The sequence below is a fragment of the Quercus robur genome, chromosome 2, assembly GCF_932294415.1.
Source record: "Quercus robur chromosome 2, dhQueRobu3.1, whole genome shotgun sequence".
NCBI classification, from domain to species: domain Eukaryota; kingdom Viridiplantae; phylum Streptophyta; class Magnoliopsida; order Fagales; family Fagaceae; genus Quercus; species Quercus robur.
The window spans coordinates 24,856,845-24,884,437 of NC_065535.1; the positions used below are offsets into that span (position 1 = coordinate 24,856,845).

The window sequence follows — 27,593 nt, forward strand, 5'->3', positions numbered from 1 at the left end:
CTGAAACACCCACAAAAACCCACAAAAATACCTACAAAAACCCAAATCCAAACACATAAGACCCACGGCGAGTAACCCACCCACCCAAAGCAGACCTGGAGAAGAGAGAGGCTTCATCGTGAGAGGAAGAAAGCAGAGACCATTAGAGAAAGAGATGAGAAAAGGAAAAAAAAAAGAAGAAGAGAGAGGTCAAAGGAGTCTAAAGTGAGAGGAAGAGAGAAAAAATATTAAAAAATTATATTTACTTTACATCCTCATGAACAGTTAGGTTGCATATGTGCAACCTTATTGTAGCTGAGATGGAAAAAATTTTGGGTTTGCATACTTGGATGCGGAATGAATTTAAGGGTTTAGGTGGTAAAATAGCAACTTGAGTGTTTTTACAACCCCCCAATGCTAAATCTCTAAGACATCAGTGAGTTTGAGAAGTGGCTAAAGATGATAGATAGTGTCATTGCAATTTATTTGTTCCACTCACTCATTGTATTGTCTCATCTATATTCTCTATAATATTTTACTTAGAACTCAAATTTTCTAAAGTTGAGTTCCAAATGAGATTCAATTTTTTTTTAAATGCCACATCAGTTGCACCACATTAAAAATAAAAAATAAAAATTTAATTCCTTAATTTTACAAAAAGAAAAGAATTATAATAAAAATTCCCTATTTTAGCCCAAAGATTCAAGAACATAAATTCGGAAACTTCCACCCCTCCCCATCCCCCATTATCTAGCTCCCTTCATTGGATCGAGCAAGATGAAGCAAGAGTAGGGTGGTGGAGGCATGGGGAATGGAAAATAGGGATTTAGGAGAGGCATTTTGGGGTATGATGAGAGATGCAATGATGACTAAAGAAAAAAAAATTCATCCTTGTCCATTCCTTATATATATAGATATATATATATATATATATATATAAATTATGGGGTTTAAATTTTCTTGTAGGATTTTGAAAGAGAGGTTTGATTTGGTTTGTTTGAACTTTGACGAACATATATGGATCAAAGAGGAGTCTTCAATGTCCAATCAATGTTTTGGTGCAAGAATTCTAAGACAAAATGTTATTGTATCCCTTACTTGAGTAATTGGTATGCTTTTTTTTTTTCTTCCTTTGTGTTGATTAGTATAGTAAGTTTTTGATTGCTATGATGCCTATTTAGTTAATTTCTTTGTACATCAAACAAAGGCCAAAGCACCTAAACCACAAAAACCCAAAGACCCCAAGTATTAAAACTAAAAGAAATCACTAATACATATAGATAGTTTACAAAAGGTCAATGATTTGGATTTGACAAATCCACCAAGGATTGTAAACCTTAAAATCATTGAATTTAAAATAACTTATAAACCTATAGAATTTTAGAAATTCATATGGCATACTTCAACATTTATGGATTTGGAGTTAAGGCATTTCAAATCCATCACTTTAAATTTCAAATTCAAACCCAAATCCAAATTCAAGTATTCAAATGCAATCTAAAATTAACCTTCGGGTTATGTTAAGGTGATTCCGCATATGCTAAAGAAGATTAAGTATTTATTGTGTTTGGTTGCCAAGAAAGTAAGAGAAAAAAAGTTGCAAATTGAGTTTTTCTTTCAAAAAAAAAAAAATAGTTACTTATTTTTCTTTCTATAAAAATGAGCAATTAAGTGTCTCTTTTGTCCCTATTTTTGGGACAAAATTTATAGGTTTTTTGAGAAATTGTTCTCAAAAATAGTTTTCTAGTGTTTTTCCATCCCCAAAATTTGTTTGCCACTTGTTATCATAAAAAAATATATAATAATAACAAAAAACAACCGAACCACCACACCCTCATCTGGCCAAACCCTTAACCTCGCCCAAACCACCAATTTTTGCAAAACACAAAAAGCAAGTTAAAAGAAACCCAAGGCAAGGAACAATTTCTCAAAATCTAGTGACAATCGATAAAGATCGGGGGGGAAGCTCATGGCTTGTGTGTGCGCGCGCGCGCATGTTTGAGAGAGAGAGAGAGAGAGAGAGAGAGAGAGAGAGAGAGAGAGAGAGAGGGAACGATAATAATTATTTTTAAAAAGTAAAAGTTGATTTATCACAAAATTGCCACTCAAAACAAATTATGAAAACTAAAAACACCCTAAAAGGTGTTTTAGAAAAACATTCTCCACAATGATTTTGGAGAACAATATTCAAGTGCCAAACATTCTAAATGTTAGTAGGAGCCCTTTTTTTTTTTTTTTTTTTTGTATTAGAAAACAAAAAAAAAAAAAAAAGTTTTAAAACAAACATACTAAGTAAGAATTTTACGTTGATTTTTTTATTCATTTAAAAGTGGCATTTTTATTTATTTATAAAATCCTACTTAATTATTATTATCGATGATATTTAAGTCAACAGGCTAAATGCTCTGGGTTTCAAAAGTGGATGGATGACTTGAAAAGAAAGAAAAGACTATCGAAGGTGACCGAGGTGAACCAACCAAAGACCGTTCGACGGTTAAGTCAAATATTTTTCTAAGACTCGAGTATAGTGAGTGGATGAATAGTAGAATGTCAGAGGGTTTTTGGTTGGTTCACCCTAGTCACCTTCAATACTTTTTTTCTTTCTTTTCAGGTCATCCATTCACCATCGAAGTACGAAGCATTCAGCCTACTGATTTCACACATTGTCAATTATTATTATAATATTAGGCATATCATCTTTGAGTGTACCAACTATGCAAGCCACCAACTATGTAAGAATTTTCATCATTGATATAACGGAAAGGATCAAAAATAAAAATTTGTTAAAATTTTTCAAAACATAAGGCCGAAACTAAAAATAGTATCAAAATATAACATAGGAAATGTGTCTTCTTTTTTTTTTTTTTTCTTTTTTTGTTGGGAATAGGGAATATATAACAGAAGCAGAACTACACAGCCTGAGGGCTAGTATTAGTACATAGTCTATTACATCTGAGATTGGTAAGGTCATATTAAAAAAAGCGAGAACGACTCCACAAGAGGAGTGTTTAAAATAACAAAAGACTGTTGGAGATGAACTACTATTCTTGCAAGCTGGTCGGCACAGGCATTTGTTTCTCTAAAGCAGTGCTTCAGCTTCCACTTGGGAATTTGGTTCATTAAATTCCTGTAGTCATCAACCAAAGGGGCATAATCAGTAAGAGAGGCAGTGTTGTTGTTCAGGAGGTCCACCACTGATTTAGCATTGAGTTCTATCTCTATTTCAGGAATTTGGAGTTGGATGCTTAGGGAAAGGCCATCCCTTACAACCCAAAGCTCAGCATATAAGCTGTTTGTTTACCCTATAGCCCTGCAGAACCCTTTAGTCCATTTGCCGTGGTGATCCCTAAGGAGTCCACCACCCCCTGCTAGACCAAGACATCCTAAGGCAGAGCCATCTGTGTTAAGCTTGTGCCAGAGGGGTTGAGGGGCTTTCCATATGACATTGTCAATGATTTTATGTTTGGGGTTAGAGGTCTTAAGAGCAATACAGGCAAATTTAGGGCCTGTTTGGTACATATATTTAAACACATGTTTTCAGTTTTTAAACAACATTACACGTATTTTCACACACTTTTTCACCCACATGTATTTTCAAAAAATACAAACAACGTTACTAGAACAACGTTACCAAACGGGCCCTCAGTTGCCATAAAGTTTTTGTTTTTGTTTTGTTTTGTTTTTTGTTTTTGTTTTTGTTTTTCCTTAGTTTTATGTCGTGTATTTTCGAACACACCAAGTTCATATCACATTAGGCCTCGTTTGAGAGGAGGGAATGGAATGGAATAGAAATGAATAAAAAGAATAATTTTATAATATTCTTCCCTTCTCTTGTTTGGGAGTTTTAATGGAGGGAATGAAAAGTTCATTCCCTTGTTTGGAAGTTTAAGTGGGAGGGAATGGAATGAGTAGGAGGGAATACTCATTCATCTCTATTCCATTAAAATCTCAAATTTTCATTTCTCCCAAAATTGGGAGGAATGAGAGGGAATTAAATTAGATTTAATGATTTTTTTACTAAAACTCGCAAAATGCCCCTATATATTCAACTCTTTGTTTTAAAATAGGGGTTTAATAGTAATATTGTCATAAAATAATTCTATTTCATTCCCTCCATATTACTCCCAAACAAGATTACTTAGGGGGTGTTTGGATTTTGAGTTTCCATAACTTTTAACTCTGTTTCCATAACTCATAACTCAAAAATGGTGGAACCCATGACTCAAAAGCTTGTTTGGATTTCAATAACTCTGTTTCCAGTTTTTATTTCCATCACTCAATTTTTTGATTTTTGAGTGATGAGTTATGGAAACTGAAAACTCATTTTAATTGTTTTCAGTTTCCATAACTCTGTTTTCAATGGCATTTTCGTAATTAAACATACACAGGGACCCACCAGCTGCAACTTTTGACTTTGTTTTTCTTCTTCGCTTTTCTTTCTTCTTTCTCTGTTCTTCTATTCGGTCTTTCTTTCTTTCTTTTTTTCTTCCTTTTCGCCTTTCTCATCTCAGTTCGTTCGTTCCTTTTTTTTTTTTTTTTTTTTTTCCTTCATTTTCTTTCTTTTTCTTTTTTCCATTCCTTTTCACTGGGTTTCTAGGCTTGAATTTTTTTTTTCTTCTTTTCTTTCCTTTTCACATTGGGTTTCTGAGTTTGGTTGCAAACAATCAGCCACACTTCGTTGGTGCACACTTCTCACTCATAAAAAAAAAAAAAAAAAAACCCACACTTCTCAAACAATCTCCAATTTTTGATGTTGATGTTGTTGCTGTTGTGGCTGTGGTGGGTTTCGAAGTTTTTAAGGAGTGGAATGTTGGAAATGATCGGTTGCTGCTGTTGGAACTTGGGCACCTCGGAAATGGGCCAACCATGGTCTTCTGGTCCATGACCGATTTGACCAGGGCTGCTCCGGCTAACACACCCAGACTCATTGCTAGCTGAGTCAAAACGATCAAACCCATTTTCGATCTATTGGAGCACGAACCACTCACACAGAGAGAGCGTTTGAGAGAAGAAGAAGAAGAAGAAGAAGAAGAAGAGGAGGCAAAGAGATTTTATTTTTATTTTTTGGGTGGCGTTTAATACTGTTTATTTGTTGGTGGTTTTAAGAAGAGTAGGTCCCACAGAAAGTACAAAAAATTGGGTGATGAAATTCTGAAAATATTTGCCAAATGGGTGGGGTATAGAAATTGGGGTATTTTGAGTGACGAGTGATGAGTGATGAATGATGAGTGACGAGTGACGGAAATTGAGTGAGGAGTGATGAGTGATGAAAAAAAAAAAAAAATCCAAACAAGGCCTTACATTTTATTCATTTTTATTCCTTTCTATTCTTTTATTTTAAAATATCAAATCAAGATTACTTGATTCCATTCTCTTCTATTCTTTTCCATTCCTTTTCCTTATTTAAATACATTTCATTCCATTCCATTCCCTTTCCCTTGTAATCATCCAATTCCATTTTCTTATGAACTTCCAAACGGAGCAATTTGGTACCGGTGCTAGCAGGACCAAGTAGCGAAGGCCCAGTTTATCAAAAAAAAGGAAAAAAGTAGCGAAGGCCCATAACGAGTTGTCCGTTGCTTGCAAAGCGCTGTTCCAGGAATATCCCAATCCAACGTTAAAGATCGAACGTTGGACACTGTATACAAATACTGCTTGATAAGCAGAGAAGAAAGCGAAAGAAAGAGAGACCCAAATGGCGTGCGGCGTAAATTTGTGGACGATACCACAGCCAAAGCCGCAGTCTTCCTATTCTTCTTCTTTAAAACCACCTCTCACTTCACAATTATCATTATTATTCCCAAATTTCAACAATTCCACCCTCTCCCTCCGTTTCCATACAACCCTATCCCGCTCTCGTCTTACCAAATCCCACTCGCCAAATGCTCCTCCTCCTCACTTCATGGTACGCCCCTTCACTTCACTTTGTTTGAATTATGGTTAAATAATTAAATCCACATACGGGCGAATCGATAATTTATCATGATATCACAGCAAGAGATCATGAGTTCGATACCTGTGAATTATGTTTCTTTGTGTCTTTAATTCCTCTAGAAAATCCCAGTTTTTTTTTTTTTTTTGTTTTTGCTGATATATTTATTTAGAATGAGTATGTATGAGCAGGTAATGGCATCTACTAAGAACCCAGGAGAGGCTCTCAAAATTATGATATCTGGGGCTCCGGCTTCTGGTAAAGGAACCCAATGTGAGCTTATCACTCAAAAAGTAAGCTCTTTTTTTGCACAATTGGGATTGTTTGGTTAAAGCAGTTTTTCTGAAAGTGGATTACTTAGTTTTTAATGCCACTGAAAATAATTTGATTAAGTTTTAGAAAGCTTAAAGTTCCTGTAAACGTTAACTAACAACGAAGCTGATTAGTTTGTTAGGTGTAAACAATAGATACTGAGAGTTGTTAACATTTTAGATTGTTCTTCCTTATAGATTAAACTACTAGGCTACATGTTTAATAGTAATAGTAACTAGTAGATTAGTTCATTGAAATTTATTCTAATTTGCCTTGAGATTTACCTCAGGGCTGAATAGAAGTGTTCTCTACACCAATCCCTCTTGGTTTAGATTTAAAGTTACTGGTGTACCCTTTCTCCACCAAGACACAATAATTGAAAAAAAAAGGGTTCATTGGGAAGAGATCATAAAAAAGGTTGTACCCAATGCTCAGAACTCCCACTTTTGCGAGGATTGAGAGAGGATTGGTAGGCAGCCTTACCCCATTTTTTGAAGAGGTTGATTCCTAGACTTAAACCCAATTTGTTGCTTTGGGTGGAGGGCGCCTGCCATCATAGCCTTATCTAAATTGACTTAGCAATTATTTGGCTATTGTGTAGATAGGTTAGACATCATCTATTGGCCAAGAGCCTTGTAACCCAACTTACACCTCTTGGTGTTTCCAATGGAGACATTTAGGGTTCAAATTCTTCCTCCCCTATTGTAACTATTGAATTAGCATGAAAAAAAAAGATTAGACATCATCTATTGGTATTTTTCTTTTAGGTATTAATTTTTAGAAACTATTTCTCCAAATCATGTTATATCATTTTCCACGTAAGTATTGGTTTACTTTGTGAATTTCTCATTTCGGAATTGCCAATGAAGAAAAGCAGATTGAATCAAGTCATCCTCCTATATGCAGTATAGTCTGGTGCATGTTGCTGCTGGAGATTTACTCAGGGCAGAAGTTGCAGCTGGTAGTGATAATGGAAGGCAAGCAAAGGAATTCATGGAGAAAGGACAATTGGTCCCAGATGAAATAGTTGTTATGGTAGGGACGGTTTGTTTCAGTTTGACATATAATCATGATCTTGTTGGTGATTTCTTAATTTTGATCCTCTAGATGGTCAAGGAGCGTCTATCGCTGCCAGATGCTGAAGAAAATGGTTGGCTTTTGGATGGATACCCAAGGAGCTTATCACAAGCAACTGCTCTTAAGAAATTTGGGTTTGAGCCAGATCTTTTCATTCTCCTTGAAGTAAGGATTTTTCTTTCTTGCTGTTGGTATGCTATAACTGAACGATTTAAATTGTATCAACAGTTAGGAAAAGGCAAAAGATGACTTTGATGCTGGCTCTTAGCTAATTTGTTTGATTTTCATATATATATATATATTAACCTTTGATTGTATAATGTTCTGATGTGAACTGTGATCTGAAATACTTGTGAATTTTTACCCCAATTCAAATTGATATTTGCTTAATGTGGAATTTAAGAATGGGCTTTCCACAATGCTAATTGAACATGCCTACCTGTATTGGCAGGTCCCTGAAGATATCCTTGTTGAGAGAGTCATTGGACGAAGGTTAGATCCTGTTACTGGGAAGATATACCACTTGAAGTATTCTCCCCCAGAAACTGAAGAAATTGCTGCGAGGCTTACTCAACGATTTGATGACACGGAAGAAAAGGTATGTTCATGTTCTAAACCATTCTACCTAGGTTTGGTACTTCCAATTTCAAAGAAATTATGGGTTCTTCAGTGGGGTTGTATGTTTCTTCTTCTTCTTTTGCTTAGTGGTTGTAACCTTCTTTCTCGTTGTTTATCTTTCTTTCTTTTTCTCTTTTGAAGCTATTCTCATTCTTGGTTTGTGCTTGTCTCCTGGAATTTCACATAGCTATGATTATTGTAATGACCTTTTTTCCCCCAATTCCTATTTGGCCTGATTTAGGTAAAGTTGCGGTTGCGCACTCATCATCAAAATGTGGAGGCAGTTCTTTCAATGTTTAAAGACATAACAGTGAAGGCATGTGATATTATCCCCTTCCTCTCTCTCTCTCTCTCTCTCTCTCTCTCACATTCATAATTTTGTGTACGTGTGTATTTGACTGAAAATGCATATGTACAAGGGCTAAGCAGGAGCAGTGTCTGACTGCTACACACAATATGAGTCTCATATTGCATTTGACTTCTCCACCATTGTTGGTCTTAATTTTATTTTGATAAGCAATAAAATTCATTGAAGAAAATGTAAGAAAATACAAAGGAAATAGAGCACACAGGTAATCTGCCAGGGGCAACAAAGAAAAAATATAAGTAACAATGAAAGTACAGAAATCAAGCATATCAGGCAAAAATTTGAAAGTAAAAACACCTGAAACATTTTCCCATTCAAACAAAGTCTGAAGAAGAGAAACTTCAACTCATGAATCGATCTTTCATTCCTTTCAAAGGTGCATGTATTCCTTTCCCTCCAAAGCACCTTAGTTCTGATTTTGTTGAACTTGCCTAACCAACATGCTATAAGTTAACTTCCACAACACTATGTGGCATGACCCAAAGAACCGCAAATAGTGAACACACCATATTCTACAACCCTTGAGCTATTGGGCAGTGTAGGAGTAAGTGATTGATGGTCTTCCCATTCCTCTTGCACATGCAACACCAATCCACCACCACCCCTTTTTGCCTCCTTAAATTATAAATTATTAAAATTTTTCCCAACGCCGCTTTCCAAATAAAGAAACTAACCTTTGTTGGTCTTAATTACCTTGTTATGTATCATTTTCCTTTTCTTCTTTGTGTGTGCCTGTGTGAGTTTGGGCGTGCATGCATGTAGTTATGATTTGATTATTTTTGTTGCTGCTAGGAACAATCCACAACATCAATATTGTCCTAGGGACAATGTTTTTGACTGATAAATTTGTATACCAATTGATTAGAAAAATATGAGGCCTGTTGATTCTAATTTTCTTTTGGTTTGGACTTGTAACTGAACTTATAACTGCATTTATTTGGGTCATTGATATTTGGGTCACTAATAAAGTTCTCTTATCTTCTTCATTCTAATGTTTGTTGCTTTAATCAAGGTTGTAAATTTCATTTTGATAGGCATTACATTTGTAGATTATTGCATATAATAGTATTCAGCTCTCAAACACACACCAAAGAATCCGCTACTCTGATATCCCTAAATATATGGCACTGCAATTTTTCAGTAGCAGCATTTTAATAGAAACATCTCTATGTTGCTCAAAAGAAAATTGCATATCTCAAATTCCTTAAAGAGGCACTAGAATGACTTTAAGAGAAAGGCTGAAAGGAATTTTGGAATTGGCTGTAGGAGGTGACATTGCTGCTAAAATTTCTTGACATAATGCTCTAGATAGAGTGGAATGCTAAAAAGGTGGTTTTCATGTAGCACACTCCATTTACAAAGTAGTCGAATTGACTCGTTTACCTTTACATGTGAAATCATTGATATCCAATTTATGGCTGGATTTTACCTAGCTTACAATGGCATCTTAGTAATAATAATTTTAATTGTTCTCTTTTTAGAATTAAAAATCCACACTTAAAGTGCTTCTTGCCAAGCACAGGCACAGCACACAAATGCAGATGCATCTGCCTTTTGAATTGTGAAGATACACTTATCTAAAACTGCTATTAGTTTGAGAGGTAGATAGACTTGAATGGCTGAAAGGTTGGTTCCATGGAGCTGACAGTAATTAGTTTGGATTTTGTACTAGTTGGATTTACGTATTGCCCATCTGATGACTTATGAGAGGTCTTGGCTAGCTAGTAGTGACTTCTTAGTATGCAGGTGGTTTAGCAATACTGCCTTATATTTGGCCAATGCTTTCCACCCAGAGCAACCAGCTGGGTTTTCATTTTGCTTTGACAATAGATCAAACTAGAGGTAATAAAGCCAGTCTACTTTGATCCTCAGATTGCCTTGTTGGATTGGCATATTACAAGACAAACTAGTTGTCAATTTTCCTCAAACGGTCTATTTTCTTAAAATTCTTGTGTGGAAGGATTATTGAATTATTGGAACCTGATTTTCTTTTCCTGTGCAGAAATTATTTGAATGTGTTAACTTGAATGAATAAAAATTCTGTAGGCATTGTGCCTGTCATGTAGTAGATATGATTTCTATTCAATAGAATCCAACTGGAAGGCCATTTTTGCTGTATTTCAGATTGATGGAAATGGTTCCAAAGAGGATGTGTTTGCCCAAATTGATGGTTGGCTGACAAAACTTCTTGAGCAAAGGAAGGCTACTTCAGAATCTTTGGCAGCATAAAATACTGTGAAGCAGAATAGTTAGGCCCCATTTGGCCAAGGTTCTATAAAGTGGAAATGTATATCAAAGGAATTAAATGGTAAAGGTATTTGGAAACTAATAATATAATATAGCTTTTTGGGTGCATAGAAAGTGCGTTGGTAAAAGCATGATTGTATTTGTCCCCAATTTTTATTGGTCCAATGGTAGTGCCTGCCCTTCTCATAAACTCTCCATCCCAGCTGCTTCTCATAAACTCTCCATCCCAGCTGAAGGCGATGTTTGATTTCAAGTATCCACTTACAATGCTACGAGACTTTACTAATTAAGCAACCCGACACTTTTAATATTTGATGTCCTAGAATATTTTCTTGTTTTCTCTTAGCTTTCCTGGTTAATTGTAATAAAACAAGGGAAATGTTAATGGATACTCAAAGTGTATTGGTTTATAAAGTACTTTTAGAAACTTTTTATGAAAAAGGAAAAAAAAAATTGTTTTGATGGCTTTCTATATTTCTTATTAGAGTGATGTAAAAAATTTCCTAAAATTGTTTATTAACAATTGCTCTAAAGGCATCCATTAAAATGACTTTTAAGACAATGCAGAATTTCAACTTGAATTATCTCGGAGGAAGTGGTAGGTGTAATAACAAGGGAGTAATGGAAGGTGGTTTGGCTCTGGATCTAATAGCTGTTTGAGAATTATTTATTTCTGGTTATTTATTTGCAAAGTTAAAACTTGGTTTATTTAAAAAAAAAAAGAAGCTAAAAGTTAAAATATTTGCAAAAACATTGAGACAAAAAGCATAAAGCAAAAGGCAAAACTTTTTTCAACATTTTCCAAACACACCCAATTTCCAATCTTGTGGAGGGTAAAATACTTGCAACAATTCCACTACGTTATGAGAAATTGAAGATTTTGAAAATTCCATATAATTTGGGGGACTAGTCCATAAATTCTAGGCCTTTTTCTTTCCTAATGGCAGTCTAAGTTGTTTAGATCTAGATTCAGCCTTGGAACAATCCATTGTTGTTGATAAAGATGGCTTCAATAACTTATCAAATTATCCATTACATCGCTATTTTTATTAAACAAGTATAGAAGAGATCATTCAGAATAGTCAAGGCAATTTGTTGGCAAATTTGATCTCAATCTTCCAAATACTAATTTCCTCCATCCACACCCCCCCCCCCCCCCCCCCCCCCCCCCCCCCTCTCTTAAGCTAATTTTGTGACCGACAGTTTAACAAAGTATGAGCCTAAACATCTTCTCAAAAAAAAAAAAAAAAGCACGAACCAAAACAGAAAAATGCAGCAACTTTTACTGAGGGCTCAGCTCTTTTTGTAGGGACATCAAAGGGTCTTGGAAATTGTTTGTTTTAAATTTTATTTTATAAATCCCCTACAAATTCTTTACTGCAACCAGGCTTATTTAAAATTAGAGGCATATTTTATTTTGTTCTGAAAAAAAATGGTATGTAATATATATAAATATATATATATATATATATATATATATTTTGCTAATCAATGTTCTTGTTTTTGCTGAATGAGTCTTCCACATTTACTAACACAAGACATTTACATCATCAAAAGGGCCCACTTGACTACCATTGGAAAGGCTCTTGGCAGGACCAGCCCATCAAATCGTATGTTGTTTTCACTTATCAGTAATACAACTTTCTTTTCAATAAAGCATCATCAATTATAAAAAAAATAAGATAAATAGTCATAAGTATCATCACCAGAGAGAAAAAAAAAAAAAAAAGAAGGAAAATGAAAGAAGCCTCTGTTTAACTTAGACCAATACTTCTTTTTGATAGGTATTGTTTTATTTTATTTATGGTGAAATCAAATTACTGACCATAAAAATTAGGCATTTTTGTCTAATGGGAGGGCCTAAATTGTTTAGGCATAAAGTCAGCTTCATTAGCTTATCAAATTATCCATTGCATCCCTCTTTTTATCAAACAAGTGGAGAAAGAGGCCTCATTCAAAATAGTCAAGGCAATTGGTAACTTTTGTTTTGTAGTTTAACGGTAGAATTTGGTCTTTTTAATAAAGAAAACCAGGATTTGAGCTTTCTTTTCATACTCGTTGTAACATTTGAATTATTAAAAAACAGAAATCTGACTCAAATTCTGGTTGGTATATTTTACAATAGTATCAACATCAGAATTCTGTGACCGAATGCTAAATTTTGCAAGTTTTATCTCTATCTTCCAAATGCTGAATTTTTTTTTTATTGAGCCAATTTTGTGACCGACAGTTTAACTGGTTAACAAAGTATGAACAGGTTGACAAAGTATGAACCTAAAAAGAAAACTGCAGCAACTTTACTCTCAGGTTCAGCTTTCTTTGTAGGGACATCAAAGGCTCTTGTATATTGTTTGTTTGTTTCTTTGCTGCAATCACGCGTATTAAAAATCCAAGGCATGTTTTGTTCTGAGAAAAAATATTGTGTGTAATAATGTGATATTCTTGTTTTTGCTGAATGAGTCTTCCACATTCACTAACACAAGACATTTACATCATCAAAAGGACCCACTGACTACCATTGATTGGAAAGGCTCTTGGCAAGGACCATCAATGGCACGTTGTTTTCAATGAGCATCATCAATTACCAAAAATAATATTATCACCAAAAGGAAAATGAAAGAAGCCTCTGTTTAACCCAGACCAATACTTATGATTATTGTGCAAATAATTGGCCTATTTTAGCCTAATTTTTTTTTTGATGAACAGAAAATTTTATTGACAAACCAAAAAGAACAGAGGCTAATCAGCAACTACAGCAAATAAGAGTTCAGAATTAATTACATCCATAAAAGGGTTGGGAGCATAACCCTGGCCAAAACATCTAGATAAATTTTTCCCAAGGCACCAAGAAGCTAAAATATGGGCTGCTTTGTTTGATTCTCTTGAACTCCACCTGAAAACAAATTGCTGACCATGGAATGCCCACAAAAGGGTATCAACTGTTATGGATGAAATTCTTCAAAGCACTTCATCAAAGGGGGCTTTGAGAGCATCAATACAAGCTTTGGCATCGCTCTCTACCACTACATACTCAAACCCACGTTAACAGCAACACACGTCGCCAAATTAGCCTAAAATATGCAAGAATGTCTACCCCATGGAAATTCAACCCTGCATAATCTAAAGTCTTACCCTTCAAAACAAAATCTTGACCCAAATAAAAAAAGAAATTTGTGGGCAAATTTAAGTCTTACCCTGCATTTACTCCATAAAGTAATGACCTAAAAAAATGAAAAGAAAAACGTCACAAAGACCATTGTTTTTTTTTATCATATTTTGCTCAGTCTAAAAAATACTTCTTAGAAGTCTTACACTTTAAATGATTGAGCGGGGTCGTTGGAAAGCTTCCCACCATATTAGGTCCATCCATAGATTCTCCAATTTCGAAAATTTCCACCTTTATGGGCTAATATGACCTCGTCTTTGAATAATGATATTCAAAGTTACAATTTGAATGAAACAAAGACTTGGTTAATAAAACCAGGAAGAAATAATCTATTAGTTGTAAAATGCACGTTAGGTCTCATTTCGTGGTGCTTTCATTATCATATTCTTTTAGGCTTTTAGCCCAACCCGGTTTAATTAACAAATGTGGAAAAATTGATTTGTATATATATAAATAAATAAAAAATCTGATTTACAAAAATGGACCATTTCATGGCACATGTGCAAAATGACTATGTTGAAGACTCCGTCGAGGACCGAGATAGTTTTGGGTGCGTTAGACAAGCGTCCAAGGCTCTTTTCAGGTTATTTACAATTTCAGTCATCGAGGGACGATCTCTACCTTCTAGATTTACACAATCCATTGCTAGGTACCCAACATATGCCACTGCCTCTATTTCAAATGGAGTAGGTGGTGGTACTTTTGGGTCCAAAACTCTGTGAATTTCGTCTTGGGCAATGTATGGAACAACAAAATCAACCACATTTCGGGGCACCCCGTTTTCATTCCTATGAATTGCCTTGTACCCGGACAACATTTCGAGCAATACGACTCCAAAGCTGTACACGTCACTTTTGGTTGTCAATTGTTGAAGTCTATAGTACTCGGGATCCATGTAACCAACCGTACCTGCTCCAAGAAGTGAAAGGTGTGACTCTTCGTCCATGGGAGCCATCAATGATAGGCCGAAATCAGACACCTTGGCGTTCCATGTGTCGTCTAGTAATATGTTAGACGACTTGATATCGCGGTGTATGATTGGTGGAACTGCATACACGTGTAAATACTCAATGCCTCTAGCTGCATCTAGTGCAACCTTAATTCGGGCAGCCCATGACATTAGAGGAGTACCTTGAAGCTTGTGAAGATGGTCATTAAGGGTACCATTTTTCATGTACTCATAGACCAATACACGCTCATTGCTATCTTCACAAAATCCCAATAAACGGACAAGATTCTTGTGATTGAGCCTGGACAAAGCTTCCAGCTCATTTATGAAAGCATTGTCATTGTCCTCCTCTCGCTTGTTCACATATGGTGTAGACGTTGAAATTTCAGCACGCTTGATAGCCACTTCTCGGCCATCATCTAAAGTGGCTCGGTAGACTGAGCCAAAGCTACCTGTTCCAATCTTGTGATCTTCTGAAAAATTGTTGGTCGCTTCAAGTAACATTTGCAAAGGAAATTGTTCCATGGGCACACCGTTTCCCAAACTAACCAAATGGCTCAATCGCTTCTCTAGAACCGGTGGTGCTTGTTGTTGACGTGGGCTTGGAACATTTTCAGGTGTAGTTCCTGGCTCGTCCAAGCGGCCCGAGTCATGGACTCGGCGACATCCTCTATCCTTGCAATATTTGTACAAAAAGAAACAACAAACTAGTATCAGAGCCGAGGATCCCACACACCCCACTACTAAGTAAGCCACCATTTTTTTGTTCCAACCACTGGTATGATGGGATTGTGGTGGTGAAGGAGAAGTTTCTCCCTCACAAGGCTTGCAGATATATACTCCCTGACCACAAATGGCGGAAGACAAGTCCAATATACCGCATGAGCATTTACTACTACATGGCCCTGGCATAACTTTGTCAAACACCATTAATTTTGAGTCAAGAATTTCATTACCCCAACAGAACAAAGAATAATTTGCTTTCACAACTCCACAGAAAACACTGCGCTTTGCTTCAATGGTGACGAAATAAGTCCCTTGCAAACGTTCTGGCAGGCTGAAATTATTTTCCCCCCAGCAGACAACTGTTTCATTATGCCATAGAGCACAACTACGGTTTTCTCCTAAAGCCAATGATATGAACTTTCCCTGTGGTTTCTCACCCGCCATCTCTCCCCAGCAATCCAAACTATTGTTTTCAGAGATAGCACAAGCATGCCTAAATCCGGCAGAGACCACAGAGTAATTCCCACGAGGCTCTCCGCCGACAACATTAGCATTATTTCCAACGCAGGTAATATTTCCAATTGCTGATAACCCACATACAAAATTCTCACCCACAGCAACACTTGAAAAGTTATGATCCCTGCTTGGACGAAAGTCACCAAATCTTTGCCACTGCCAGCACTCAAGCTGGTCGGTACCATTTACAAGGCCACAAATGCGAGAATTCCCAGCATCAAGATCTTTGATAGCTGCAGGGCCACCATAGATACGCTTGTAGGACGTTATAGTTCCATTGGTAGAGAATCTCCAGCAAACCATAATTGAAGAAGATGGTGAAATTAACCCACAAAGAAATCCGTATCCAGCTACTATCCCAGAAAATGATGTATTGGGATTCACAGGAATTTGGATTCCTTGAGGGAAACTTGTACAGTTTAGGACAAAAGCTTGTTGGTTAGGGGGCTTAATTAAAGCACAGATTAGTGTTTGATTAGCAGTCTCTGAAATGGCTACAGTGGATAGTGAATGAACAAATGGAATACAAGAAAAGAAGGATAAGCATATAATAAAAAAGAGTAGGAGATGGGAGTTATTAGCCATAGAAATAATTTGTAGGATTTGATAATAATATCATGTTGGGATGAGAAAGAAGAAGGTGAAATGGGAAATGAGTTCTGGCCAGTTTTAAGACTGTGTAAGTTCCACAAAAGGGCCAAAGAGAAGGAAAACGCGGTTCAAGAGTGTTTTGGGAGGACCAAAGACCGAGTCCTTTGAATCGTTCTATTTTATAAAAGTGGGAGCGTGTAGTCAAGACTTAAGCTCTGAAAGCTACACACTGCTAATCCTGACCCCTACCATTCATTCAAAACTCGTTCAAGGCACTTCCAAAACGTAGGCCGAGTCACTAGAACATAATTGATGACGTATTTCATTTTTTGGGACAAAAAAAATCACTTTCTATCCATATATTAATGGGTTTTTTTTTTTTTTTTGGTATTTTTTGTCACTGTGTTTTCTCCAGTTTCAATTTTGGGTTCCTTTTTAGACTCTTTTTTATGTTCTTTCTTTAGTGTCAGCATATTTGGTATATTAAATGAAGATTATGATAGAAATGGTAATGTTTATTATTGCTAATAAAAGATTTTGTGATGTAATAACCAATAATATGTTTGGTTGTAAAGTTAGAATAAAATTAATTGTTATATGTGTATGAAAAGTTTTGCATTTGAAAAGATAGATTATTTGTTTATGACTTTTTTATTTTTATAATTGTCAAGCGCATATTAAAAGTTTTTGCATTTGGAAAGAGATCTAAGATTATTTGTGTATAATTTTTTTTTTAAAATAATTGTTATATGCATATAGAAACTTTGTATTTATAGAAATATTTAATATTTGAAGTTATTATACCTAATAAGGAATAACTATTACAACACTTTTAATGAAAAATAACTATTCCTCAATTTAAATTATTGCTATTACTAACACTTCATTAGTTTTGACATTAACATTTTTTTTTTTTAAATTAGTCATTTTTAAAAAAGAGTATTTTGTTTTGAAAACTATTTAGTTTTCCTATATTTGGTAATATTTTTTTAAAAAATGAGTCTATATTTGGTAGCATTTTTAAAAATGAGATAGAGTTGTTTTCAATAACTTCCACATTACCTCTTAATTTCCTCTATTTAACGTGGCATGAGATAGAGATGTTTTTCTGGAAAATTTTAGCAGAAAACAATCTCTAAAAAATAAGTTATATTTTTAATAAGATCTTTTGTTAACCAAAGATAGTTTTCCTTGGACTTTTTTTTTTAAGCTACCAAAAAAAAAAAAAAAGGCATAAAACTATCTTCACAAAGGTTTTCCATGAAAACAAATGAAGCGTAAGTAATAACTATTCCTAGTAATGAAGATGTAACAAATAACCTAAATACTGAATAGCTATTCCCCATGAATAATCATTCCATTATAGAATCTATTACAACACACAAAATATGCCCTTACTAAATTAGATGATGTAGTTAATTGATTACTAACATGACCATTTGAAATTTTAAAGGTTAGGACATGTTTGGTAGATTGTAATAAATATTGTAATGTAACAGTTATTCTTATAATTTAACTATCTTGTAGTTTTACTATGTTTTTATTACCGGGAATAATCATTTCTTATGAATAACTATTTTTTAAAATGGGGAATAACTATTCCTCTCTAAAATTGTTGTAATATTTATTCCTTAATAGGTGTAATAATTCCTAAAATAAATATATTTCAAATATACAAACTTTCCATATACACATAACAATTACTCCCTCCATCCCAAATTGTTGGTCCTCTATTCCATTTTGGATTCCAAAATGAAGTCCTCTTTCCAAAATTAATAAATAAAATTCTTATCTTACCCTTTATTTAAAAAGTCAATATCATTATTTCTCTATAGTTTAAAATAATAGTGGTAGTTTTGGAAATTTGTACATTTTTACTTGACAGATAATGTTTTATATGATATTTGCTTAAAAATTTGGATTTTCTACATAGGACCAATACTTTGGGACAGAGAGTGCACAAAACTAAAAAAATCATAAAAAAATAACATCTCTCTCACAATGATGACTTTATGAATTCTATTTAGGGTGGTCATTAAAAAACTTAAATTATACAAATTTTAATAAAAAGAAAATTTGAATATGTCGACATCACAAAAAAAATTGCAAATATATGATGTTTTACAATTTCCTTCTACAAATAAAATTAAAAAGCAAAAAAGAGACGAATGAGAATGCTAAGATGTGAGTAATAAATAGAGAAAGAGCCCAAAATGATGATAGAGAAAAGAAAAATGGAGAAAGTGAGAGAAAGCAATGAATGATACATGTGATTGCAAGCTAATTAAGCCACTGAGAAGTAGAGCTCTCGACATCACCAATGAGAACGAGTTATGAATTTGAATTATTAGGAGTTTCTATATTTTGTTTTTGATTGAGCTTTTGTTAAATATTTTGTTCATTTGTTATTATTTGGTTTAATCTTGTTTTTTTATACTCATTTTTATTATTATTATTTGAACTTTTATTTATGATTTTATTTAAACAGTGGGTTAATCCCACATTGAAAAATGAGTGTAAATTAAAGAGATTTAAAGTCTATATTATATATTCAAGAGTTATGCCCTTTTAGATATACACTACTGTAAGTTTTTTTAAAACCTTCTCCATTCTCCTCATGTATATGTTAAAATATTTAGTATTCTAAAAAAAAAAAAAAAAAAAAAAAAACACTTTAGTGATAAGTTCAACAAGCTGCCGTTGAATTAATATATATTATTCTATAATATTTGTCTGTCTCATTCTATGGTTTTTTATAACTTCCCTGCAATTGCCTTATTAATATAACCAATCACATAATTGAGTCTTCTCACTTCTTTATACCAAAATACAAAGTGTGAGTTCGCTGAGACTTGAGAGTCGATTTACGTAAGCGCAAATGGCAATACCGGTGACTATTCTAACCCCGTTACATACTTCTACAGTATAATGGGAAGTGCAATACAAATTTATAGTACTTATCATCATAGGCGGAATGAATTATATGATTTATTATTCAGCTAAATAAATAATAAATAAATAAAGTTAATGGTTTATTCACTTTAATAAACAGATACGGCCCCTTAGATTAATTTGATTAAATGCAACTTTATGAAACTGAGTCCGACATATTGAGAACAATGGCGTGGAGAGACTTTGTCCATATGTCCTCTAAATTTCAAAGATTTTGTAAACAACCCAATCAACCAAGAGTGATTTAGTTGGTTCTCTCTCTCAATTTTTGACTTTTTCTGTTGAATTAGGTTGAATGCATTCAACGTGCTATTTATTATATCTAAAAAACCAGAAATATTGAAACTTTTGTCTCCAATCCAAGTATTTTTTTTCCCATATAGTGGCCACCCAAACCAAATGAGAGGGTGAGGGTAGGAGGAACTCAATTTATTTTATATATAGATTTAAAGTAGTTTAGAAATATATAATTACTAAATATACTTCACTCCAACCTTCCCAAGTCCACCCATACCCCATGCACTTAGTGCATGGGTAGGTACCATCCAGACTAATGAGTCTGGTTGTAACTCTATTTATTATATGAACAAAAAATAGGGGCTGGATTTCATTGGTATGTAATTTTTATATGATATCTTGGAAGCCCTGTTGTTCAGCTCTATCTACAATGCTAGAAAATCAGCTATGGAGGTAGGAAGTTATTAAAGGTCTCTCTCTCTCTCTTAAGACCAAAAAAATAAAAACCTCTGATTTTGATAGTCACCAACTTAGCTCTCTCCTTTACAAGCAATGAAGGTAGTGACTAGCTAGTGAGGGAAAAAACAGAATTTTTTTGGCCCATAGATTTATGGAAGCCTCTTGTAGGCTAGGGCTGGTTTTCTGGGTATATTATGTGCCCTGTTTCATTTTTTATAGCATCAAGATTTTCTAGCATTTGATCGATCTGTTTGGAGACCTTAATGTGATTTTATTCACAGTGCATTAAATTTAAAAATTCATGTAATAGAAATTCACGAGTATGGTACTCCAGGAATGACATTTTTAAGCAACTTAAACATGAATATGATGTAACATTTCCAAATGTTAAAACTAAAATCCATTTCATCAAAAAAGGCAAAATGGGGAGATTTTATACATAATTTCTACATTATTGTTCTGATTTTTAAATCCTAGAGAAAATAGATCTGATAATAAAATTCAAAATTATTGCGTCATATCTGCTTGAAATGATTTAATCTAAACTAGAACATAGTCAAAGTCTAAACAGTTTTGATTGTGCCATCTGTAGTCAATGTTGTTCCTGAACCAAAATATAATGTGTACACAAAAATGGCAATAAATAAGCACCCATATCAGATTATAGCAATATGCTTTCTACAACACCATTCTCATATTTAGGTATATAACAATATTACATTCAATCATTACCATTGGATTCTGATGATTTTTATAAAACTACAGTTTGTTCACCAAATTTCGTCAACATGCATGGAAATACCAACATTTGCATCATGCGTTGAACCTTGAAAGTTTGACTATTACTAGGGGAAAAATATAAAAATATTGACTAGAGGAAAACCTTGGCATTTTTGTCAGCATTGTTGTCCGGAGACTTGAAAATGCAAGGATCTGCATCAATAAGCATTTTAACAACCTCCCTCATAGAAGGACGCACAGATGGAAGCTTGGTAGTGCAAAGGATAGCAATCTTCAAGACCTTAAGCATGCCATCTTGGACAGAATCAGTCACCACTTTATCATCAAGAACCCTGAGCACACTTTCGCGGTCATTGAGATGATTTAGAACCCAATAAACAATATCTTTTCCTTCTCCATATTCGTCTTCAATAGGTCTTCTACCAGAAACTAATTCTAGCAGCACCACACCAAAACTATACACATCACTCTTTTCTGTGACTTTAAGAGTATATGCCAGCTCTGCATTGGAAAATTGGAGCATATATGTTAATAAAAGTAAAGCACACATTCAACTTTATATTGAAAACATTTTGCAAGAGAGAATGAATTTTTATGAACATCTATTCATAGGTAAGAAAGGAAACCTTGGCCTAATATGTTTAGTAAGTTAAAATTACTCTTGTCATTTGTTTATTATGAATTTATGATTCATTTTCATTACTGGAAATACTAGGGAGAGGTGGAGACATAAGAATTGAACACATAAGAAATCAACACATTCTTTAAACCTGGCAAAACGCTAATCTCAACAATAGGACAGGATGTCAGCAATAATACACCATTAAACTTTAACATGGCCACAAATTTATTCATAGGTCAACAATTCAATTAACACCAATAGACTGCCAAATCGAAGTAGAGATTATTCATTATGAATACAACATTTTCTTCGAACTTCTGGTAATATACTTCCCCAGATCCTTGTCCATGTATACTTCCCAGAAGATAATAAATTGACACAGATACAGCAGAATGCCATCAACATCACAAGTGAATTAGCCATATCCAGTTTGTATTTGTTGGTTGATTTGCAACTCATGATATAAATTTATTTAAAATCCTTTCACGTATGATCTAAATTATAAAGTACAAACACAAGGCTTAAGCATATCAACTGAAACCAGAAGATTAAACAACTATTGGTCCTTTAAGAGGATTGAATTACCATATTAATCATTCAGCAATCAAAGAGAAAATACTATCCTGTGGAACAAAAAATTCATCTCCGCATTGATTATGAACTTTTATAGTCCGCCTTGGGATACGAAAAAAGAAGAAGATTCTTAAAGAACAGAATACATTTTGGATTATTGAGAAATGAGAACAGTGGGTCCTCATCTTAGCCCAAGTTTTGAGAGAGATATGCCCTAAAACCTTTTGGTACTCAACTGCTACCCTCTGAGTCATAAATTGGGGACTCAAAAGGGCCAGAGAAAATCATATTATAACCTTATCATCAATGACTAACCAAAAATTACCAGACTATATAAATAGTCAAGAAGCAACCATCAAAATTAACTTCTTTACAAAGAGCAGTCAATATAGATTTATCAATCGAAAGAGATGAAGAAGATAAATATTAGATCAGATGGATGAAGCTGAATGCTCAAGTGATTGAAATTAGGCACCTCAAATCATAAGATTCTAGAATTTGAATATAAGAAAATATTAATTGAATTTATAAGAAAAATATGTCCAGTGAACAGATAAAGCACCAGAATCAGAAAAAAGTATCGGCTGCAATTTTAAAGCCATCACAAATATAAGAAGTTAATGGATATCATTCATGAATTATTTCTTGATGCATGAACAACATTAAAAAAAAAAATTGTTCAAAAAAGTTGTGAAACTCACCAGGAGCAATATAACCATGAGTGCCAGCAAAACAGCTATATTCAGACTCCTTTTGACACTTCTCTGCAATCTTTGCTACCCCAAAGTCGGCAATTTTTGGCTCAAAACCCTCATCAAGTAAAATGTTACTTGATTTTATGTCCCGATGAATAATAGGTGGTGAACAGTCATGGTGGAGATAAGAAATTCCCTTTGCCGCTCCCAAAGCAATTTTATACCTCTGATGCCAATCCAGTTCTGGCAGGCCACCTTTCATCTGTCTGTGAAGAGCTTGGAACAGATTACCATTTCCCATGTACTCAAACACCAAAAAACTGGAGCCTCCTTTAAGTAAAGAAGCATAAAGCTTCAGTATATTTCTATGCCTTATTTTCCCCAGAATCTCCATTTCTGCTTCCAAAATCTTTACACCATCTCCTTTCCACAGTTGCTTTACGGCCACAGTACTACCGTTTTTCTTCAAATCCAATCGATAAACTTTTCCTGTAGCACCACTTCCAATCAAATTCTCTTCCTCCAGATTACATATTTCATCTGCGTTAATATCTACATGGTTGAAAGATGCAAATTTCCATTTCGGATCTACTTCCTTCTCCCCTTCCAAATCATTTTCTACACGAGCCACTCTAAGCTTGAAGTTCTTATAACTGACAAGCAGTAACCCAGCTAATAAGATAACCAAGGCAGATGTTATGACACAGAACAGAACAAAATTACCTGCAAAGATCCCTCTTTGATGATGATTTGCAGGACAAATATTCATCCTAGAATTCATATGCATTTTAGAATTTTGGACAACACAGAGTCCCTCGTTTCCAAGAAATGCTTTGTCTCCACCCATGATCAAAAGTTCAGATGGCACCCCTCCGGACAGCTGGTTTTCAGACAAATCTATGGAGCTTAACTTCAATTTCTTTAAATTTTCCGGAATCAGACCGGTGAGTTTATTTCCCGAAAGATTCAGAGAGTTCAGTGAGCTCATCAAAGAAAATGTTTCCGGTATATTACCAGTCAAAGAATTCAAAGCAAGATCCAAGTTTGCCAGCCTTGCACAGTTACCTACTTCTGGTGGTATTGATCCAGTTAAAGAATTTTTTTGCAATTGTAATGATGATAATTGCTCCAGAGCACCAATTCCAGCAGGAATTTTACCAGTGAAGTTATTATTACTTAAATGAAGCCTCTCTAAGTTGGTCAGATTGCCAAGTTCTGATGGAAGCTCGCCTGAAAACCTATTGTTCTGCAAAACCAACTGACCCAAGCTCACTGAAGAGAGAATTTCCGTGGATATTTCTCCACTAAAGTCATTATCACCAAAATCAATCATTGTTACATCTGGAAGTGCCCAAACCCCATTAGGAATTTTCCCGGACAAGTGGTTCATATTAATTCTTAACCTTTCCAGAGATTTGCACTCAGCATAAGATTCTGGAAACTCCCCAGAAAAATTGTTTTCCAAAGCAAGCAAGAACTTTAGTTTTCTGTTTTCACACAAGAACTTGGGGAAACCACCTGAAAACTGATTCTCAGAAATGTCAATGCTGTTCAATTGTGAGAACCGGCCAAAATTCACGGGAAATTCCCCAGTAAAGCTGTTACCATAGATTGAGAACCCAGTAAGATTGTGCATATCTCCAAACCCTGCAGGAAGTTCTCCAGAAAAGTTGTTCTCATACAGCTGGAAAACCATCAAATTCTTCAGATTGCCAATTTCTTCAGGCAATTTCCCGTGCATTTTGTTTTGAGAAATATCAAATTCCTGCAGAAAGGTGAGGTTGGCAAGCTCTCGTGGGATTTCGCCAGTCAAACTATTACCATAAAGTTCAATCTTGTGAAGATTCTTTAGTTTTGCAATGGACTTAGAGACATTCCCGGAAATATTGTTCTTTGAAATATCCAATGTCTGCAACAACTTGAGCTCGAAAATAGACTCCGGAATCTCTCCTTTCAAATTAGCACCTTGTAGATAGAGCCAAGCCAAGTTGTTCAAATTCCCAAGGCTCTCAGGAATTTCACCCTCATCAAATTGATTCTGCGCTAGTCCTAAACAAACCAAGCCAGTCAAATTCCCCACCCAACTTGGGAACAAACCCGAAAAATTATTCATCGAAAGATCAAGAATCTCCAAGCTTCTCAGCCCAGAAAGATCCGGAATGGCTCCAACCATATTGTTTATGGTAAGATTCAACACTCTAAGATTAATACAACTGCTCAGCTCTGATGGAAGCTTTCCAGAAATTTGATTAGACGGCAACGAAAGAGTCCTTAAACTCTTGAGTGCAGAAATGGATGGAGAGATGACCCCTGATAGAGATTTATTGTCTAGTGAGATTTCAATCACTTTCCCGGACACAGAGTCGCATTTAATGCCTGAAAATTCACAGGGAGAGTCTGAATCTTTCCAGGAATGGAAAACATTGAAAGGGTCTTTGAACTGGCTTTTGAATTGAAGAAGAGCTTTGGTTTCGACCGTTAGAGGTGTACATGGCGGGAAAAAGGAAAAGCAAAAGAGCAACAGAAAATGGAGGGAGAGAAGTGGGTGTTTGGCCATTTGGGAACAAGTATGAGGGCAAAATGGCCAATCCAAGAAGAGAGTGTGACTGTGTGGATCTTGGTTTTTGAGCATACGATATATCTTATCCAGCCATTATTGCCACTCCTGGAAACAGCTGAGCAGGAAGGAAACAAAACATTCATAAATCATTTCATTATTATTTATATATATAATAATAATGATTAATAAAAAAACAACTAGATATAAATTATTCATGGTACTTTGTTTTGTTTTTTAATAAAACTAAGCTGACGTTAAAACGTCAATTTTTGTTTGTAGTTGTGGATTAGTGTTACTGTAAAGAATCGTACTTGGAAGTCACTCTTATTACATCCGTGGGTTTAATTAGCTAGCAAGTCAAGAAAAGAGTTGTTCATAATGATAGCAAAGTAAGAGTTTTTACCAGAAATCAACAAAAGTAAAAAAAACATCATGTACAAATTATGAGTAAATCTGTGGATTCATCATTGAAAACTGGGCTATTGTGCTTTTTTAATGGTTGGGTATGGCTGCCTTCAAGTATTCAAACCTAACCCAACTTTTGTAAATTATTTTTAAATTGTTATTTTAGTAACCCCACCATAAAGAAAACGTAAACACAAAAAAGTGAATGAAGGATTTTAAGGAAAAATTAAAAAATAATGAAAAAAAAGAAAATAGAAAGAAAGAAAGAAAACGAAACCTGAGAATTGAGCAGCTGAAATCTGATCTGCTACTTGCTCACCTCAGAAAGTAGCCTCTGCAACTGCTTAAGTTTCTGAATTTCTGACTAGTAAAAGAGATTCCTCCTGTGAATATAATCCCAATAAAAACCAGGAATTCTTCATGCAAAAACAGTGCTCTCTGATCTCTTATAATGACCAGATGGATGCTTTTTCAAGCCAGAACCCAAAAATCTTCGGAAAGTTTCTATAATAACTCAGAAAATGATTATGAATAGAGGATATAGTGAAAGAAAGAGCACCTCTCATTATATCAGTGAGAAAGAGTAGAAGCATGTGAGCTAAGCCATTAGGTGTAGGCCATAGAGATATATGAGTAGAGACAAACATGCTGTTGTGAAAGTTTTTAAAACTCACCTCACATCACCTCACATCGATAACAGTGAGAAGTGAACAAAACATCCTTGCTTTGTTGTGATTCGTAAAATATGAAATGCGTTACTTCTAATCTTCAGTTAGCTCAGTATTTGGAGTGGTGTACAGTCAAGGTATCTGAGAAATTTGTTAGAAAAATTATGACTTTCTGATTACAATTGTCATAAAAACTTTTGGGGCACAGTTATTGCCATAATTTTAAAGCAGTCCATTATAAGTAATGAAGAAAAAATAACGAAATTCACTACTTTATTTTCAATTACAAGCAACGAAGTGAGTTTCATTTAGTTCAGTATGTAAAATATATGATGATTGAATAAGAGTTAAGAGATTTAATTTTTACCTACATCAAAAACTGATTAGTATTTTGGTATGATAATAAAGAGTTAATATTAGAAGCAGTTGCTATAGATTAAAACTCTAAAAAACAATAAAAAACATAATGAGTTTCACTTAAAAATGATTATAGACTGCTCATAATTAATTACTTTGATAAATTGTAACAAAAGTTGTGGTCGCTAAAGTAATAGTTCACATTTTATCATGTTCCCTGTTTCTGTTTCTTCCAGACAAATAACTTCTAGATTATGGCTTATGCAAAGGTTTAGAAGTGACTCAAAAAAATCGTGGTACAGTCGTTGTACCGTCCACTCTTTTGCTTCAAGTGTTAACCTACTACTCCGTCAACTGGTTTAACCTTTTACTTCACCGAGAACCCAATTCTTAAACCTACCTCTTGTTAAAACTATAATTTGTGGCAGTTTGTGGAAAGCTCAAAACTTTAATTGATAAAAATAAAAGAAAAAAAAAGAAAAAAGAAAAGAAAAGTATATTGAATAAATGAACAGAATCAAATCTTATTAGAATTTGGCTTAACCAGTCAAGATTGAGTAAACCAAAACTTGAGTATTATGTTTGTGGATTGGATTTGACAGCTTCACCAGTTAACCTGGTTTAATATATATTACGCACGGGCATCTACATATATTAAGAATAATCATCAATAAATAAATAATTTAGGGTCCAGCTAAAATAAAGAAATTTAAAATGAAGGTTGATGGTGTCTAAACTTTCACACGAAGAGGTAAACAAAGAGAATTTTCTTAAACCTACAAGCACAGAACGAGTTAGGCTCGATGTTTCGTCCTAGGGCCTATGAACGAGCTTTCTTCGCCAA

The 27,593-nt window shown here is 34.5% G+C and overlaps 3 protein-coding genes across 7 annotated transcripts; 1 reads left to right on the forward strand and 2 right to left on the reverse strand.

Annotated features, from left to right (window-relative positions):
- The first annotated feature begins 5,620 nt into the window (after positions 1 to 5,620).
- On the forward strand, positions 5,621 to 10,991 carry LOC126713014 (adenylate kinase, chloroplastic). 2 transcript variants are annotated; one of them, XR_007651249.1, is made up of 8 exons: positions 5,621 to 5,884; positions 6,103 to 6,204; positions 7,130 to 7,258; positions 7,331 to 7,465; positions 7,752 to 7,898; positions 8,160 to 8,234; positions 10,032 to 10,127; positions 10,410 to 10,991. XR_007651249.1 is itself a non-coding variant. In XM_050412602.1 (7 exons), exons 1-7 carry the CDS (start codon positions 5,675 to 5,677, stop codon positions 10,512 to 10,514), a joined length of 903 nt encoding a protein of 300 aa, XP_050268559.1. In that variant the 5' UTR covers positions 5,623 to 5,674; the 3' UTR covers positions 10,515 to 10,991. The 2 variants fall into 2 exon arrangements, 1 of the variants encoding a protein (XP_050268559.1); XM_050412602.1 differs by lacking the exon at positions 10,032 to 10,127 and having other exon boundaries at positions 5,623 to 5,884.
- Positions 10,992 to 14,122: 3,131 nt separating this feature from the next.
- LOC126713015 (serine/threonine-protein kinase-like protein CCR4) lies at positions 14,123 to 16,633 on the reverse strand. Its single transcript, XM_050412603.1, has one exon. The coding sequence runs from the start codon at positions 16,472 to 16,474 to the stop codon at positions 14,210 to 14,212; it is 2,265 nt and encodes a 754-aa protein (XP_050268560.1). The 5' UTR covers positions 16,475 to 16,633; the 3' UTR covers positions 14,123 to 14,209.
- Positions 16,634 to 20,762: 4,129 nt separating this feature from the next.
- LOC126713016 (receptor protein-tyrosine kinase CEPR2) lies at positions 20,763 to 26,355 on the reverse strand. 4 transcript variants are annotated; one of them, XM_050412604.1, is made up of 3 exons: positions 26,002 to 26,355; positions 22,766 to 25,434; positions 20,763 to 21,370 (listed from the first exon to the last, which is right to left on the reverse strand). In XM_050412604.1, exons 2-3 carry the CDS (start codon positions 25,389 to 25,391, stop codon positions 21,000 to 21,002), a joined length of 2,997 nt encoding a protein of 998 aa, XP_050268561.1. In that variant the 5' UTR covers positions 25,392 to 25,434; positions 26,002 to 26,355; the 3' UTR covers positions 20,763 to 20,999. The 4 variants fall into 4 exon arrangements, with proteins under 4 accessions (XP_050268561.1, XP_050268564.1, XP_050268563.1 ...); XM_050412607.1 differs by having other exon boundaries at positions 22,766 to 25,424; positions 26,044 to 26,345; XM_050412606.1 differs by having other exon boundaries at positions 26,044 to 26,345.
- Between the last annotated feature and the right edge of the window lie 1,238 nt (positions 26,356 to 27,593).